Source organism: Diplotaxodon limnothrissa, linkage group LG5, assembly GCF_057381915.1.
Source record: "Diplotaxodon limnothrissa isolate DT_005_m linkage group LG5, D_limnothrissa_male_GT1.1, whole genome shotgun sequence".
NCBI lineage: Eukaryota > Metazoa > Chordata > Actinopteri > Cichliformes > Cichlidae > Diplotaxodon > Diplotaxodon limnothrissa.
In genome coordinates, this window is record NC_140600.1 from 39591912 (window position 1) to 39606334 (window position 14423).

The following is a 14423-nucleotide window of genomic DNA, read 5'->3' on the forward strand; positions in this document are numbered from 1 at the left end:
TCCGTTTTCCTCCACAGTCTCGATACTTTTCATTTTCTTCCCTCCCCTCTTCTCCTTCCCCTCGTCCTCCTCACCTGTGCCCAGGTGTAAGACGTCGTACGGTCCGTCCTCGGCGTCCACCCTGTCCACGACAACCTTCTTTAACGTGTAGGCCGAGTTGACGCGGGTTAAGATGGGCCGGCCGCCCAGAGGCAGGACGGGCTCCCACATCAGCTGATGCTGCCGCATGAAGCTCACCACCTCATCTGGGAAGTCCTTGGTGGATTTGTGGAGAGCATCGTAGGTCTCGCTGGGACACTGGAGGACCAGAGGGAGGAATACAGGAACAAACCATCAGCGGGGAAGACGAACGACTGAGTGAGGGAGCAGTGGACAACATAAGGTTCATGTTTGTCTGGTAAATGCAGCAGACAGAACATGTAGTGAGAAGATTTTCTATTCAACGTTACTACACAGGTCGTGCTTTTTATCATTGTTTACATGGATTTAAAGAGTTTTTATTTCTAGAATAACAAAGTCAAAGATTTGGTTGAGCATTTTTTACCAAACAGAGTCACAATTCTGGAAGCTGAGCTTGTGCATCAGCTTGGACTTTAACCGGACTTTACCATTCAGTGTGGAGTAAGTATAACTTTACCTAGTCAGAGGGAGCATCCATCCATAATGATGGTCATTTATATCGGTTATATATCGGTTTGTATTTGTGCAGCTGGTGTATTTTTGTTTGTGCTCCAGTTCTGGTCGGTGCCTAACAGATATTTGAGCCTACACAGTTTACAGATGCTGGTTCCAGCTAATAAACGTGCTACAAAAATGGTACAGACCAGGCTTTAAAACATTTCACAAACTAGTAGGTGATTTCATGATGGCTACCTCCAGCAGTCTAGAGCCAACTCTGGTGGTTTGAAGAAAAAGTGAGGAGGCGAGGAAAGAAAAGGAATTACAGAAGGGATCGAAATGCTGAAGACAGGATTGTAAAAAGGAGAAAACACGAGTCGAGCACAGTGAAAAAGCTGAAGTCAACAAGACAGTGAGTCAGTGATCGGGGGATTAGAATCACAGCATCGCGCTGACGTTTTCATATTGCTATTAATCATATTAATCATCCTGCTACTTCAAACTTCTCCCCTGCAGCTCTGATGCGACTCACCTCTTCTGCAATCAGCCACATGATTCAGCACCACTCTGCAGAGCTCCGAGTCCCCCAGCAGGGAGAATGAAATAGCACCTGACACACACTAAAACCCCAGCACCTCCTGACAGGTTGAAGTTTCCCAGAGGACTTCACAGCTCAGGTGTTAAATCACCAGAGGTTTTCCTCTCGCAGCGCCATCAGCTTGTTTTCATTAGCGGTGTTGTGTGTGTTTGGAGTCTGATCTCACAGGAGAGTCTTAGTTATTCACACAAACATAAATACCGTCCTGTCGCCACTATATTAGCAGAGATTTATGGGCGACGAGGCTTTAAAAGGAGCAGCTTTTGAACATTAAAGTGACAGCCTGACCAAAACCTTACCCTGTGCTTAAAGGGCCGTTTCACCACAAATACTCGAGAGATGCTGAAGGTTATACTGCAGTGTTTTCAGACACAGTAATGTGAGGACAGTAATTTATTTATTTCACCATCTCAAGCCATTAATTTTACTTTAAACTGGCCTCAAATCAGTGCCTAAAAGAATAAAAATGTGACGTAAAAACCATCCAGACTGCAGACAGATGTTTGCTCTAAAGAACCAGGACTTTATAATAAAACTTTATTCTGTATAAGTTGGAGGATTCATGTGGGGATACCTGTATATTTACTGCACATTCATACACTCTACATTTTTGTAATAAGAGAACTGTGCAAAGATGTGACTCTTAGCTGTGTGCTGCTCTGCACTGTGGACAGAGGCTGTCCAATGCTGGGAGCAGCCTGCTGAGGAGCTGTGAGGTGCAGCCCTTCTTCTTCTTCTGGCTGAAGATTTAAGACTGTCTGTGCATTTGGGGATGACTTTAAGGGGGGATCACATTCCTCCATGACGGGAGTTTATGATGGATAATAATGCAAACACATGAACTGCGTACATGTATGCAAAGATATGATTTACAGGTGCTGTGCAAACCTCCCAGCAGTGAAGCTGTCCTCTGTTTCGTATCTTTAATCCCATCTGTTAGCATACTTCAGCTTTATTTCAGGAAGCTGTTATGTGGCTGACACAAAACTAGACGACAGTGCAGGGAGGTTTGGGGATTTTTTTTTATTTTTACACTGCTTATATAACAAAGGATCGTGTTGTAGTATATTAAAATGTTTCATGCTACAGTGGTTTGTTTTGGGGGCTTTTGGTGCGGGAGTACTCACGGTGCCAGGTCTTGGGTAGGGGATGTGACCCTTGTACTCGACCCAGCGATAGTCGGGACCTTCTTTATGGGCAAATGGTCCGTTGAAAGCAGTTCGAATGGACGCCATGGAGAACACACACACTGCTGAACCACGAAATATGGAGCTGTGGAAGAAAAAGGAGGTGTTGGTGACGGATGTGACAGAAAGATGGAGTTTGGGAGGTTAGGGGAAGCGGAGGAAAGAAGAACCCCAAAACAGGCCAGGAAGGAAGGAAGAATAAAAGAGGAAGGAGAAAGAAGGAAGCAGGAAAGGAAGGACACGAGGGGAAAAAAGGTGGAGTGCTTTCATACATTGGTTACAAAAACACAACCAGCTGGGCCTCTTCACCTTTGACCCTGGACACCTCCCACATCTGACCTCTGCTCCTTTGCACCCCTGAGTGTGCACGTGCCAGCCTGGCAGTGGGCGTGCACATACAGGAAGAGGACGCCCTCCCTCTTCCCTTGAAAACTGTTTCCTTCAGTTTTCAAAGCCTAAATGTCAATAAAGTTCTCCTTGAATCAGAAGTTCGGTGATGAACATGTGCAGCGGCGAGCTCATGAGCACCACTGAGGACAGAGTGACACGGCCTGGCACCACATAATAATCACGTGACTTTTAAAGATCTTTAAAATCGTGCATTTTAAAAGGATTTCTTGAGAAACGTAAAAGTTTAAGCAGCTCGTGTTAAAGTGGTCTCTGAAATAAACCAGATACATGTAAGTGACTGCACGGCTGAACGCGCCCTCACCTGGACGTGCTGAAGACTCCGTAGATGGTCGGGTTCTGAGGGTCCTTGGTCTCCAGGACAAAGACGTCCTCTAAGGAAACACAGAGGCTGCTTTTAAACTCAGAATCATGAACAATGTGCAGCAGTAAAACCGTGTTATTCATACTGAGGGAGGAAGACTGGAAGAAGTTTAGATTTGCCTCGTTAGCGTCACTTCACCTGTAAATCATTCACAGTTGCACAAATTTGTACCAATAAAGTTTTAATCAGTGGCTGATGTGACAGTTTGGATGAACCTTTGTAACCTCAGGCCTCCTAAAGACAAGACAGGACAGTGTGTGGAAGGAAAGGAGGAGACAAATATAACAGCGTCAGCGTTTTAAAGTTGGGACGATAAGGCGAGAGCACAGGCGAGGCGTACTGTACTAAGATTATTCAGGAGAGGTCACGTAAGAAAACATCCAGAGAGGAAGGAAAAGGAGGAGGAGGAGGAGGTTTTTACCAAGCTCATCAAACTGCGTGTCGACTCCAGACGGGCCGGGGACAGAACAGACCAGCCGGGCTTTGAGGAAGGTGGTCCAGCGGTTGATGAGACTCCTCCTCCCGCCGAGATCGTTCTGGATTGAGGAAGAGATGAGAGAGGGAAGGATGACGGTTAGATTTAAAGGAGCAGTACAGTGAGGGAGGAAGGGAAGGAAACATAAAAAGGAGACATCGTCTACAACCTTCGTCCGTCTCCACAGATCTGCATTTCTGTTCAGTTCAAGAACACAAACCTTAACTCCTTCATTTAAAGCTCTGAAACTAAAAAAGCTTTAGATGTATTTACTTGTTTTAGTGCTTTTTACTTAATAAATTTATTACCCAGATGTGTTTTAAATATGAAAACTGATTTTCTTTAGTTCTTATGGTAATAAACTGAATATCTGTGTCTCAGACGGGCTTAGCTTTTTAACTGTTTATATTTAACTGAGAAAACTAAAGATAAATCACACATGAAGCAAAACAGGCGTCAGAAAGCCTGTTAACAGTTATAACAGTGATGCGGGACAGCAGAACAGAGAACCCTGATCCCCGTCACGGATTCCTTAATCACGTCGAGGCTGCTCGTCGTTACCTTGCAGACTCGGGCCACGCGGCTGTACACCCTCCTGTCCCACTGCCCGGCCTCCACCGCCCTCTCCTTGAAGAAGAAGTAGACTTTATCATCGTCCGGGCTGCGCGTGTCAGGGATGGAGAAGGAGCCCACAAAATCTGGCTCTGAGAGGGAGACGGTACACATTTGACTCTGTGAGCTTCTCTCTGTTTCTATAGATTATTTGTAAATTACAGGTATAACAAGTGAAGGAGTAATAGAAGACTCATGGAGGAGGAGCTATCATCAGCTTAAACTGTCAGAAAACGTGTGTCTTTCGTTTCTTTTAATTTGTTTTTCTTTCTGCTACTGCATTTTGTTTTATGTCTTATGTACCTTATCCAAGCTTATTATTATCAATTTCAAAAATTAATTATTAACAATTTTCACAGTTTTCTTGTCTTGTGCTTTCTATCTACCACTCACTCCGATGGATGCATCGGAGAGCAGCTTGGTGTTAGTATTAAACTACACAACTAATAAGTCCAGGCTAGGTGTGTGTCTCACATACACACACACACATTCTCATTTTGATATCTTAGTGAGGACATCCCATTGACATGATGCATTCCGTAGCCCATAACCCTGACCATCAAAAATAACCCTAACAATAACCTAACTGTAAACCTGACACTAAAACCACACACACACACACACACACACACACACACACACACAATAAGCAAGTATACAAAATGAGAAAAGGAATGAAACAAAAAAAAGAACCAAACAGGCTCAAAGCTCAGGAGTCCTAAAACCTTTAGAATAATTCATCGTCTCGGCTCTCAGAGCAGGGACATTAATGCTCATGTATGACAACCACAGACTAAGTAATGGTCTCCTGATTAGTTAAAAGTACCTTTAGTGAGAGCAGCTCCCCAGGATGATGGATGCAAAGCTGTATTTCCGACCAGGCAAAGTGGATGTCTGCACCCTTCAGAGGCCCTAAAAGCTGCTTTCTTTCATCCTTACTGATATCAGTGGTTGGGTTTGTCTAAGAAAATGTGAGCTGTGTGCACTCTGCATCCATTCTTTAAAAAGATTTGGTGGAACCGTGTGTCTACCTCTGGTTTCATACTAGGGTTTAAATCTATTGCCACACAGTTGTATTCAACGTTGAATTTTTGCACATAACTTTTTACTTCTGCAGGACTTATTGTGCACGGTAGCAAACGTTTGTCCAGGGGACCATTAACCGGTAAGTGTTTCCATGTGTTGCAGAAGTTTATCTGGTGTGTCGAACGGATAACAAAAGAAACGGAGCTTCTTACCGTTGAGCCAGTTGTGATCGTAGGCTTCAGTGCGGATGTAATGCTGGCTGCTGCCCTGGATGGATGTCCTGAAGATCGCAGCGTTGGCTCCCATGAAATCGACCGAGGTACCCGCGTACAGATCCCCGTCTAGGGAGAAAGAAAAGGAACGACTGCCTGAACAAGAACAATACATTTGCGTGAAACATATTTTCCTACATTCAGGAGTTGACCAGTACACAGAGCGTCTGTTTTATAGCTCCGCCTTCGACTGAAGGCTCTGCATTCTCTGCAGGCCCAGAGCAGAACAGCAAATATCTGAAAACTGATTCATGAAAACATTCATCTGTAAGAAAACAATGAAGCAAAATATTTCTGACATCATTTCCTGAAAAAAATGTCTTAATAAGGTTTTAAAAAATCACTTAATTGGTCCTCAGTGTTTGTTTTGTGGTTTTAAGGAGCTGAATATTAACTGAAACACTGGCCGTCTCTCCCTGGGTACCTTCATGTGAAAAATGAAAACAGTCTGGTCCTCTTAATTGCACCTCCATAACTTCAGTGTTGACTCCTTGTTTTAACTACATGTTTACATGTAATTTAACCTCCCGCGGCACTCAGACACGTCCAGGTACAGCACATGCAGTCCGCTCAGCGTACACAGCTTTTACTCATTAAGCAGCTTTTTCTAATAAACAGCTCAGACCGTAAACATCCGAAAAACATGTGACGGCGTGCACAGATCCTCCAGCTCATGTAGGAAGGACACATTTAAGATCAGGATGTTGTCACTGCAAAGGCTCTACTAGTCTTACTAGAGTTTAGTGATTTTCATCAGTCACCAAATCAACACATTTTTCAACTCTATCAACTAAACAAACAGATTTAGAGCGTGTCTGATGTCCTTATCTTGATTTCTTAGGCTTGTCCAATGACTGAGGGCGCTCACATGAAGGTCTTTCACCTCACAACATGACTAAGCTGTTTAATAAGCATCACGTTGTGTTTATTGCTCAGTTATTTTAACATTAAAATTACTGAATTCCAAACAAACACTAACAACTCCCCACGCAGAGGCGCCTCGGCCAGGGCCTGATGGGTTTCTGTCCCTGTGTGCTGTCTTGCAGGTTCCTGGTAGGCGGAGTTAATCGGTGCAACTGGGAGCACCTGGCTGGTTTAATTGGCAATATAGTGACAATATATTTACAAACCAGGTTTGCAACGCTTTACTGAACCTTTTCTGCTTTCTTGCTATCATGCAAACACTTTTCTGGGGGCACAAAACCAGTAGGGGTCAGATTAGTAGCCAACCGACTCTGACTCCTGAGTCACAGCCTCCCCTAAACATTAGTTGTGCTGGAAAGACATCGTGCTTCCGTCGCTGGTAAACCCTCATTCCTCAGCTGTCAGCACAGACCCAACCGTCAGTTATAAAAACTTATGGCTTCTTCTATGGAGCTCTCTCTTTGTCTAAGTGATCCAAATATGGCCGATGTGTTTTATGTCCTTTATGTCATGGGGGGCAGCGGCTGACGTCAGCGCGTGGAATAACTCATGCGGACCACACACGCCGCGGCTGAGCGGACACTCTGCAGCGAGGAGTCACACAGTGGTGGGATTGTACGCCGCAGAGCGCCGCTGTCACCAGAATGTGAACACGGCTTTTAGAGAATGACAGATGATGATTCAATATGGCCACTCTTTCAGGCCAGACCTTCGAGTGCGCGTGGGTGGACGGGACCTACCGGTCAGTCTAGCAGCGAAGGGCTCTTTGGGACTGAAGGGACATTTTCCTCTGCCTGACTCGACCGTGTGAGACAGCGTGAACAACGGCTCCTGCAGGAGAGAGGACAGAGGAGACCACACAAACACAGAATGATGGATAAACAGAAGGGCAAAGATGAAGCTGCCTTCACTTCACTTCATTACAGAACAGAAGCTCTTTAGAGAGGCTGACTGATTTTAGAGGACTGCCAACAATGATGATGATTAATATTAGTGTTTTAGAAGTCTGAATATGGTGGATGGATTAGGAAACAATGAGTCCTTCAACACAGGCGAGCAAACAGCCCTTCAGCAGGGCAGCATATTTCCAAACAGAAACCTATCAGTCAACAGTACTGCTCTGGTTCAGGCCTTTTGCTTCAAACACAGACTGTGTAGGAAAAAATCCACATTTTAGACCAAACTTATCTTTTAACCTGTTTTTTGAGGTTGAGGTGGCCACTGAACATAAAGCTATGGGCCCCCTAAAGTCCAATGGGGTCCCATGTGGGGCAGCCCACTCATGCAGGGAGGGTCCTACAGTTGGGACCATTGGACCACGCTCTACAGCAGGTGTGGGCCGAACTACTGGGGGCCCACTCAACCCCCCTTCCATGTTACTGAGGTTTAAAACATGCTCTGTGGTTTCATCCTCTCCGCAGCAGTAACCTTCCTTATTACAAATAACGGGCCAGCAAACATGCACATCTGGGCCCACTGTGGGTGCGTGTGGGTGAACTGTGGGTTTATGGGGGAAGGGAAACCCACATTTATCCCAAATGGGTGTGCAGCACTTTTACCCTTTGGGACACCTGTATGACTTTTCTATGGGCGTGGCCACTGTGGACTGCCCGGTGAAAACCTCCATAGGAGCCCAGTGGTGTAACAGAGGGCCCAAAAGTGCAACATTTCTGTGGCCCCACGTGGTTTTCTCTGTGAAAACCCACTGTGGATTATCTTGTGTGTTCCCTTTGGGATTTCTATCGTCTCTTCTTTGTTGTTTTTATCACTTTGCAGTTCTTCTGTTTCCATTCATGATTGTTTTATAACTATTTTGTCCTTCATTTCCTCACACTGCCATCACATTGTGTCAGATAACGTTGGCTGAAGATAGCAGACCACAAGTATACAAGGGTCCACTTGGGGGGGACTGGAGTACATGAGGCACATGTCTGCCAATTTTCTGTGACTATGCAGACTGTCAACAAGTCACTACAGTACAATGCACTAACTATTTCTTCAGTTTAATAGGAACCACTTGTTCCTGGTACAGTTCCAGCCTCAGAGGGCTGTAGCATGAGCCAAAACACTGAGGTTCATGTTTTGGTTTTCTCCTCCTTCTTTCTGTCACTTTAGTTCAGACACCACAAAAACACTGGTTATGTTTAGCTCATGGTTTGGGGTAAAATAAGCTCATTTACAACATGCAAGCTAAAAACTGATCCACAGAGTTTAAATGTGACCCCAAAGTGTCCTTAGTGACGAGGTAGGAGCGAGACCCTGACTGGCTGTTGCTCCACCAGGTGTATCATAGCAGTGACACCAGTATGTTTCCAGTCAGCACATTAGACAACATGGCAGTGCTGGCTTTGTTTTTCAAGCAAAGAACTGGGTCCTCTGGCTTTCCTGGATCTGGCAGAGCCGAACATCTAACTGTGGAACTGAAAACGTCTGAATTTGACTTCACAGTTTCTACGTTTGGAAATAATCAGCGGCTTAAATAAAAACTTTGTTAAGCGACAGAGCAGATTTACTCTTTCACATATAAAACAACAGAAATATCCAATTTTTAAAGTCTTGAATGCCATTACAGCCAACCCTCTGCTCCACTTTAGCTTTGTGACTTCATATTTATTTGAACTAAATGAACGACTGAATGAACTGGTACCTCTGTGTTGTGTCCGAGGTGCAGGTAAGTGCACTGTGGATGGAAAGCGCCAGTACCACAAGCATAAACGTGGGTCTTATTGAAAGGCTGCAGCAGCCGCACAAAGTTGGCACATTCAGTCTGCAAAAAGACAAAAACAGGATCATGTCTAATGTAATTCTTCACTTATTCCAGTCGTTGTAACACTGATAACAAAAACTCCAGAGTAACTGATATTTATTACTGTACAGATAAACTGTGATTAGAGTTTGTTTGTGTAATAAAACTAAATGCACACAAACTGTGCACATACTAAAATATGCTCAGTGTGTTACCTCCAGGCTTTTGCCAGCCAGCCTGCAGTGCTCCACATGCTCTCTGGCAGCCGGCCAGTAGATCTGAAAGAAACGAGCATCAATCAGCAACGCTGGCAACAAAGCAGCTCGAACGACTACGAATGTTACCGACTGATTTCCTGCCAGATCAAATAATCATTTGGGCTCCAGAGCTGTGGCTGCTTTCTGTGCCAGAGGAAGCGATTACAGTGAAATCTCTCCAGATCAGCATGTGCAGGCTGTTGGTGAACATGTGCAACTAAGATACAGCAACAATGAATCTTTGTGGCTTTACCTTCTGCGAGGGCTGATCCAAGCTGTCAGACTTCAGCAGGTAGATGTGGTCTTTCCCTCCGACCAGCAGCCAGCCTTTATCCTCGTCTAACAGCAGGGCCTGGTACCCACCGCTGACCCCCTCCTCCCAGAAGACAGCTGAACCGTTCCTCACATCTGACACAGACGGAGGAGAGAGGCTGTTCAATCAAACGCGCCTGTACCCAGCATCAGCTCTCACCAGCCATAAGTGTTTTTTTAATTTCACTGCCTTTAATTATAATGCACCATAATTCACACATCCTTCAACTGAAATGACAACAACAACACAGACGTCTGCAAAATGAGCTTCAAACGTCTCCTATTAAAATTTTGCAAGACAAAAATAATGCAGATCCTGCAAGATATCATCAAGAAGGCTGAGTTAATATGAAACGTGTGAGTGAGTAACAATAAGCCACATTAACCGAAAACATTTGATGCGTCTTTAACTTCATCAGTAATCGAGTGAAAACAGTGAAAACCTTTCACTTTGAAGTTCATCGTCTCACCCAGAGCTGCGTGAACTGTTTGGAGATTTCCATAATGCTCAGAAAAACTGCGTTTTAACTCCATTAAACTGTGAATGGATTTATTTTATTAGTGTTATATAGTTTGTATTGCTACTTCAATAAAATATGTTTTATTGAATACATCTCTCCTAATCGTTCGCCATCACTGACACACGGCAGCATCAGGTCATCAGTCAGGCTGCAGGCTGCCGCTGCGCTCGTCTCTGGGGAGTCGCTGCTAAAGCAGGCAGAAAACGACCTGAGCAAGCAGGTCAAATCAACCCTGAAACCCTCTCGGCTCTGCAAAGTGTGTCAGCCTGAAACTTCCACAGCTGCGAGTGAAACTGGATCGAAGAGGACTCAGGTTCACACCAGCATGCAACACGTCTACAGAGAAATGACAAATAATTCAATAATCCTAATGCAGTCTGAAACTTAATAGTGCAAGTTTTGTAATGAAAAGTGTTTTCCCAACATTTCATGACTTAAATCACATTTAAGCTCCTCAGTGGACTTTAATTTAGCCGTTTGCCCGTCTAATAACTGATTTCATGATGATGCATTTGTGCCGTTTCCTGTCATTTGACAGCAAAAACAAACAACTCTCTGTGCTGCTGGGGCAAAACATCCACGAACATCATCCCTGTGAACAAAAGATAATCCGAGGATAAAACAATGAAAACAACTTTTAGTTCCAACTATAGTCCACTGTTGTTAAACTACAGGCTCATCAAGAGTAGGACTCTGCAGTTATAATAATAAATACAAGCTTATATGCTTCGTGCTTACACACATTTAAATGCATTAAAAATGATTCAGTTACAAGTAAAAACACTAAGTATAAATCATAAAAACAATAATGTGTTAGACAATTTAAATAGAAATGCAAAAAGTGCAACATCAACATGTTGAACACGTCTTTGAACGTTCAGGTTTAAACGTGGACAGAAAGTGCTTCAGGCGGGCGGCTCTATAACTGATCCTCTATTCATTCAAACACCTGCGTCTCATTTGAATCAGGGTCACGGTGGGTAAGTCTGTGACCTCACGCTGCAAATATTAACTGGAGTAAAAGCAGCTAATTAACCTTGAAATCCTCCTCGTCTTCCCGCCGCACTGACCTGCCTGCGCTGCAAACAATCGCTTGAACGAACGAAGGAAACTAACCGTGAAACTCAACAAGACCGTCACAGCATTCAGGCCCGGCCTGCGAGTCAGAGCGCACCCCACACTGCGGATGCACAGCACAGTCCGGCGTGTGCGCGGACACGCTGATTGTGCGTCCCGATGGCTCAAAAGCGGCTTTGAATGCAGCACGGCACATTTGTTGCACTTGAGCCGCACCAGAGGACATTTAAAAAGAAATAAATCACCGCTCTGACAATCACGCCGCTTTCATCGCGTTAACGGGACGCACAAGAGTTTCTGCTCGCTAATCAAGCGTGGAAACAGAGGAGAAAGGGCTGAAGAATGGAGGAAGGCTCAACTCTAGAGCCGTGCAGTCAAGTTTATTTGCACAGCCTTTAATCACGCGTAGTCTTCAGCAGTTTCACTGAGCCCCCCATTGAAAAAATAATAAAAGGAGTGATGAATGAAAGTGATTCCTCAGTCCTACAAGTACAAAAAGGCAGAAAAGGCGCAGACTTTGCTTTAGGTCTTCCTCTGTGATTAATTGTTCCTCCAGTTTATTTTGCATCTTTGTCTGATGAAGAAATTGACAAAACTCAGAGCGAGACTCGAGGAACAGCTGTGAGGTAAAAACGGAAAAATTCTCCTTCTGCACAGGAAATCACCCTCGATGTGACTCGTAATAGGACCAATCACAGACTGGCATACTTCAGGATAATATGCACAATGGTGGATTAGACACACTGCAGGTAAAAATACAGAAACTGAGACGAAAGGTGTTCATTTATGAGAAAAGTGCAAAACTATAAACACAGATTTTATCCATCTGAGCAGGATCCTGATATTTTTACATCCAAAGAGGAAACTGGACTTTTATACAAGTAAAGACTGAACACACACACACACACAGCAAAGTTGTGTGTGCAATCAGACGTAACAGCCACATCTGTTCAGGCTCCTAAATGAGATCTTCACAGCTCGTTTCTCATTCAGATAATCCACTCTCACACAGCTGTGAGACTCCTCAGGGCGTCACACATGTAACTGAAGTGGGCAGATTTATAGAGGTTAAAGGAACAGAACATGAAACGTGTCATAGAAACAGACAAAAATGTGTCATCAACTCATTTAAAGCTCGAGGGGCCGAGAGCAGGTCACCATCAAACTAACCCAGACTGTTAGCCGTGCGCTAAGTCAGCTCATATTCTGAGCAAACAGGCCTCTGTAGATTTTTTCCTCTCTTAAAATTTGGGGAATTTTCAGATTAGTATAAAGCTGTTTTTTATAATTGAATTATTTCAAACTTTTTGCTAGCGATAACCACCGTGAATGATTTTACAGTAAGAGCACCACAGATACCAGCAGGGGCTGAGCCGCTGAGCTGGAAAAGGGCAAGTAGATTCTTATTTTACAGAGCTGCGGCATTTGGCTCCGAGTCTGAGAGATCCCATCGATCAAGTGAAGTGGGGATGGGAAGTAGACCACACGATGAAAGAAAAGTTACTCCCCCCGAGGGGGGCACGATGAAAAATATGACATGAAATACCAACGAAGAGAGGAAACCAAAAGCTTTATGTCACACAGGACTGCTGCACGTCCAGGTTCTTCCCCTTTAACTTTTCCTTTTGTTTTCCTGATAACTTGAACAGACCTGCACCGTTTTAAAGTCAGCAGTCACCAAAACAAGGAAGCGTCCGCACTAAAATCACTTCCAATGGTTGGAAGAAAAGCAAGAATGGGTTCAGTCTGTCTGTCTGTCTTCATTAGTGGCCATAAGTGCATTGGACCGGTCAAAGTTTCACTGAGTCTGGATGTAATTCAGTTAAATGCCTAAATGTTGCTTTTCCTTTCAATCACAGTCCGGAGGTAATGCTGAGTGCTTCTGATTGGCCAGAGGTGATGTGGATTCGTCATGACTGCTGGATGGCGAGAGGTCACAGCCTCGACACGTCTTGATTCAAATACAGCTTCGAGGTTTATAAAGCAAAGCTTTGTATTCCACTCATTGTGAGTCCATGTGTATGTTTGTGGGTGAGTTTGCATGGATTATTAAAAAATGGACTCCAGTATAAAATAACAATAAAGAGAATAAAAATAAGGAAATGCTGAGAAATGACGAAGAAGAGGCAAGAACTGACAAACAAAATGATCACAGAGACAATGAAGCTAGAAAATACAACAACAAAGAAAAAGGGACCACAAAAAGATACAAAATAACCACAAAGACACCAAACTACTAAAACCTACTAAAGCTACAGAGAGATGAGAACACAAAGCGACGCATAACATCCAGAAATGTTTCACAACAGGCGCTGAACATAAAACGACTGCACGATGATGGCACGCGGCCTTTTTTTGTTTTCCATCGTGTTGTAGTCGTCCTCACCTCTTTAAGGTCACTTTGTGTCTCTTTATGGTTATGTTGTGCTCCTCTGTGCCTTTTCACTGAACTCTGTGACTTTACAAACACTTACTTCACACAGAGGCTCTTTGCAGGGGTCCTCTGACCTCTCGGCCCCCCGGGCCTGTGCTTAAAGGGCCGGTTCGGTAATCCATTCACGTGTGAGTGTGTACTGGCGTGTGTGTGTCAGCGAGGTCGGGATTAGTGAGTCCAGGTCAGAGGGTCAATTTGTCCTTTCTGCACTGGCCACACATGAGTTTTTACACCAAATTATGTCCATTGATTCTACTTGTAGATCAGATGTACAGACTTGCGCAACTGTAACCATTTAAGATGCTTCAAAGCACTTTCGTCCTCATCGCTAATATAAAAGTACCAGCTGTATCCAAACCTATAATCAGATAATTATATCGCTCTGTTTAACTTTATCATCCAATCAACAGCAGAGAATTAATGGCAAACATTTGCTGATTGCTGAACTTTGTGCTGCACATCGGTGTGTGAGCTACCTTGAGCGCACGCACATGTTGCGGGGACGTAAATCTGCCTACACACTTGGTTTCAGGTTAGATTAAGACTCAAGAAGACGAATGTAAGTCACACATCAACAAGTGAAACCATGTTT

General features: G+C 44.2%; 1 protein-coding gene across 1 annotated transcript in view; it reads right to left on the reverse strand.

The window, feature by feature from the left end:
• LOC146632887 (semaphorin-3D) overlaps nt 1–14423 on the reverse strand; it is a 101687-nt gene that overhangs the window by 13543 nt on the left and 73721 nt on the right. The window contains exons 3-12 of the mRNA XM_085353610.1: nt 9741–9895; nt 9446–9508; nt 9132–9251; nt 7225–7315; nt 5501–5629; nt 4212–4354; nt 3597–3711; nt 3116–3185; nt 2344–2488; nt 75–297 (exon numbers count right to left, since the gene is read on the reverse strand). Coding sequence (XP_085209736.1) covers nt 75–297; nt 2344–2488; nt 3116–3185; nt 3597–3711; nt 4212–4354; nt 5501–5629; nt 7225–7315; nt 9132–9251; nt 9446–9508; nt 9741–9895 — 1254 coding nt within the window. The remainder of the gene's footprint in view (nt 1–74; nt 298–2343; nt 2489–3115; nt 3186–3596; nt 3712–4211; nt 4355–5500; nt 5630–7224; nt 7316–9131; nt 9252–9445; nt 9509–9740; nt 9896–14423) is intronic.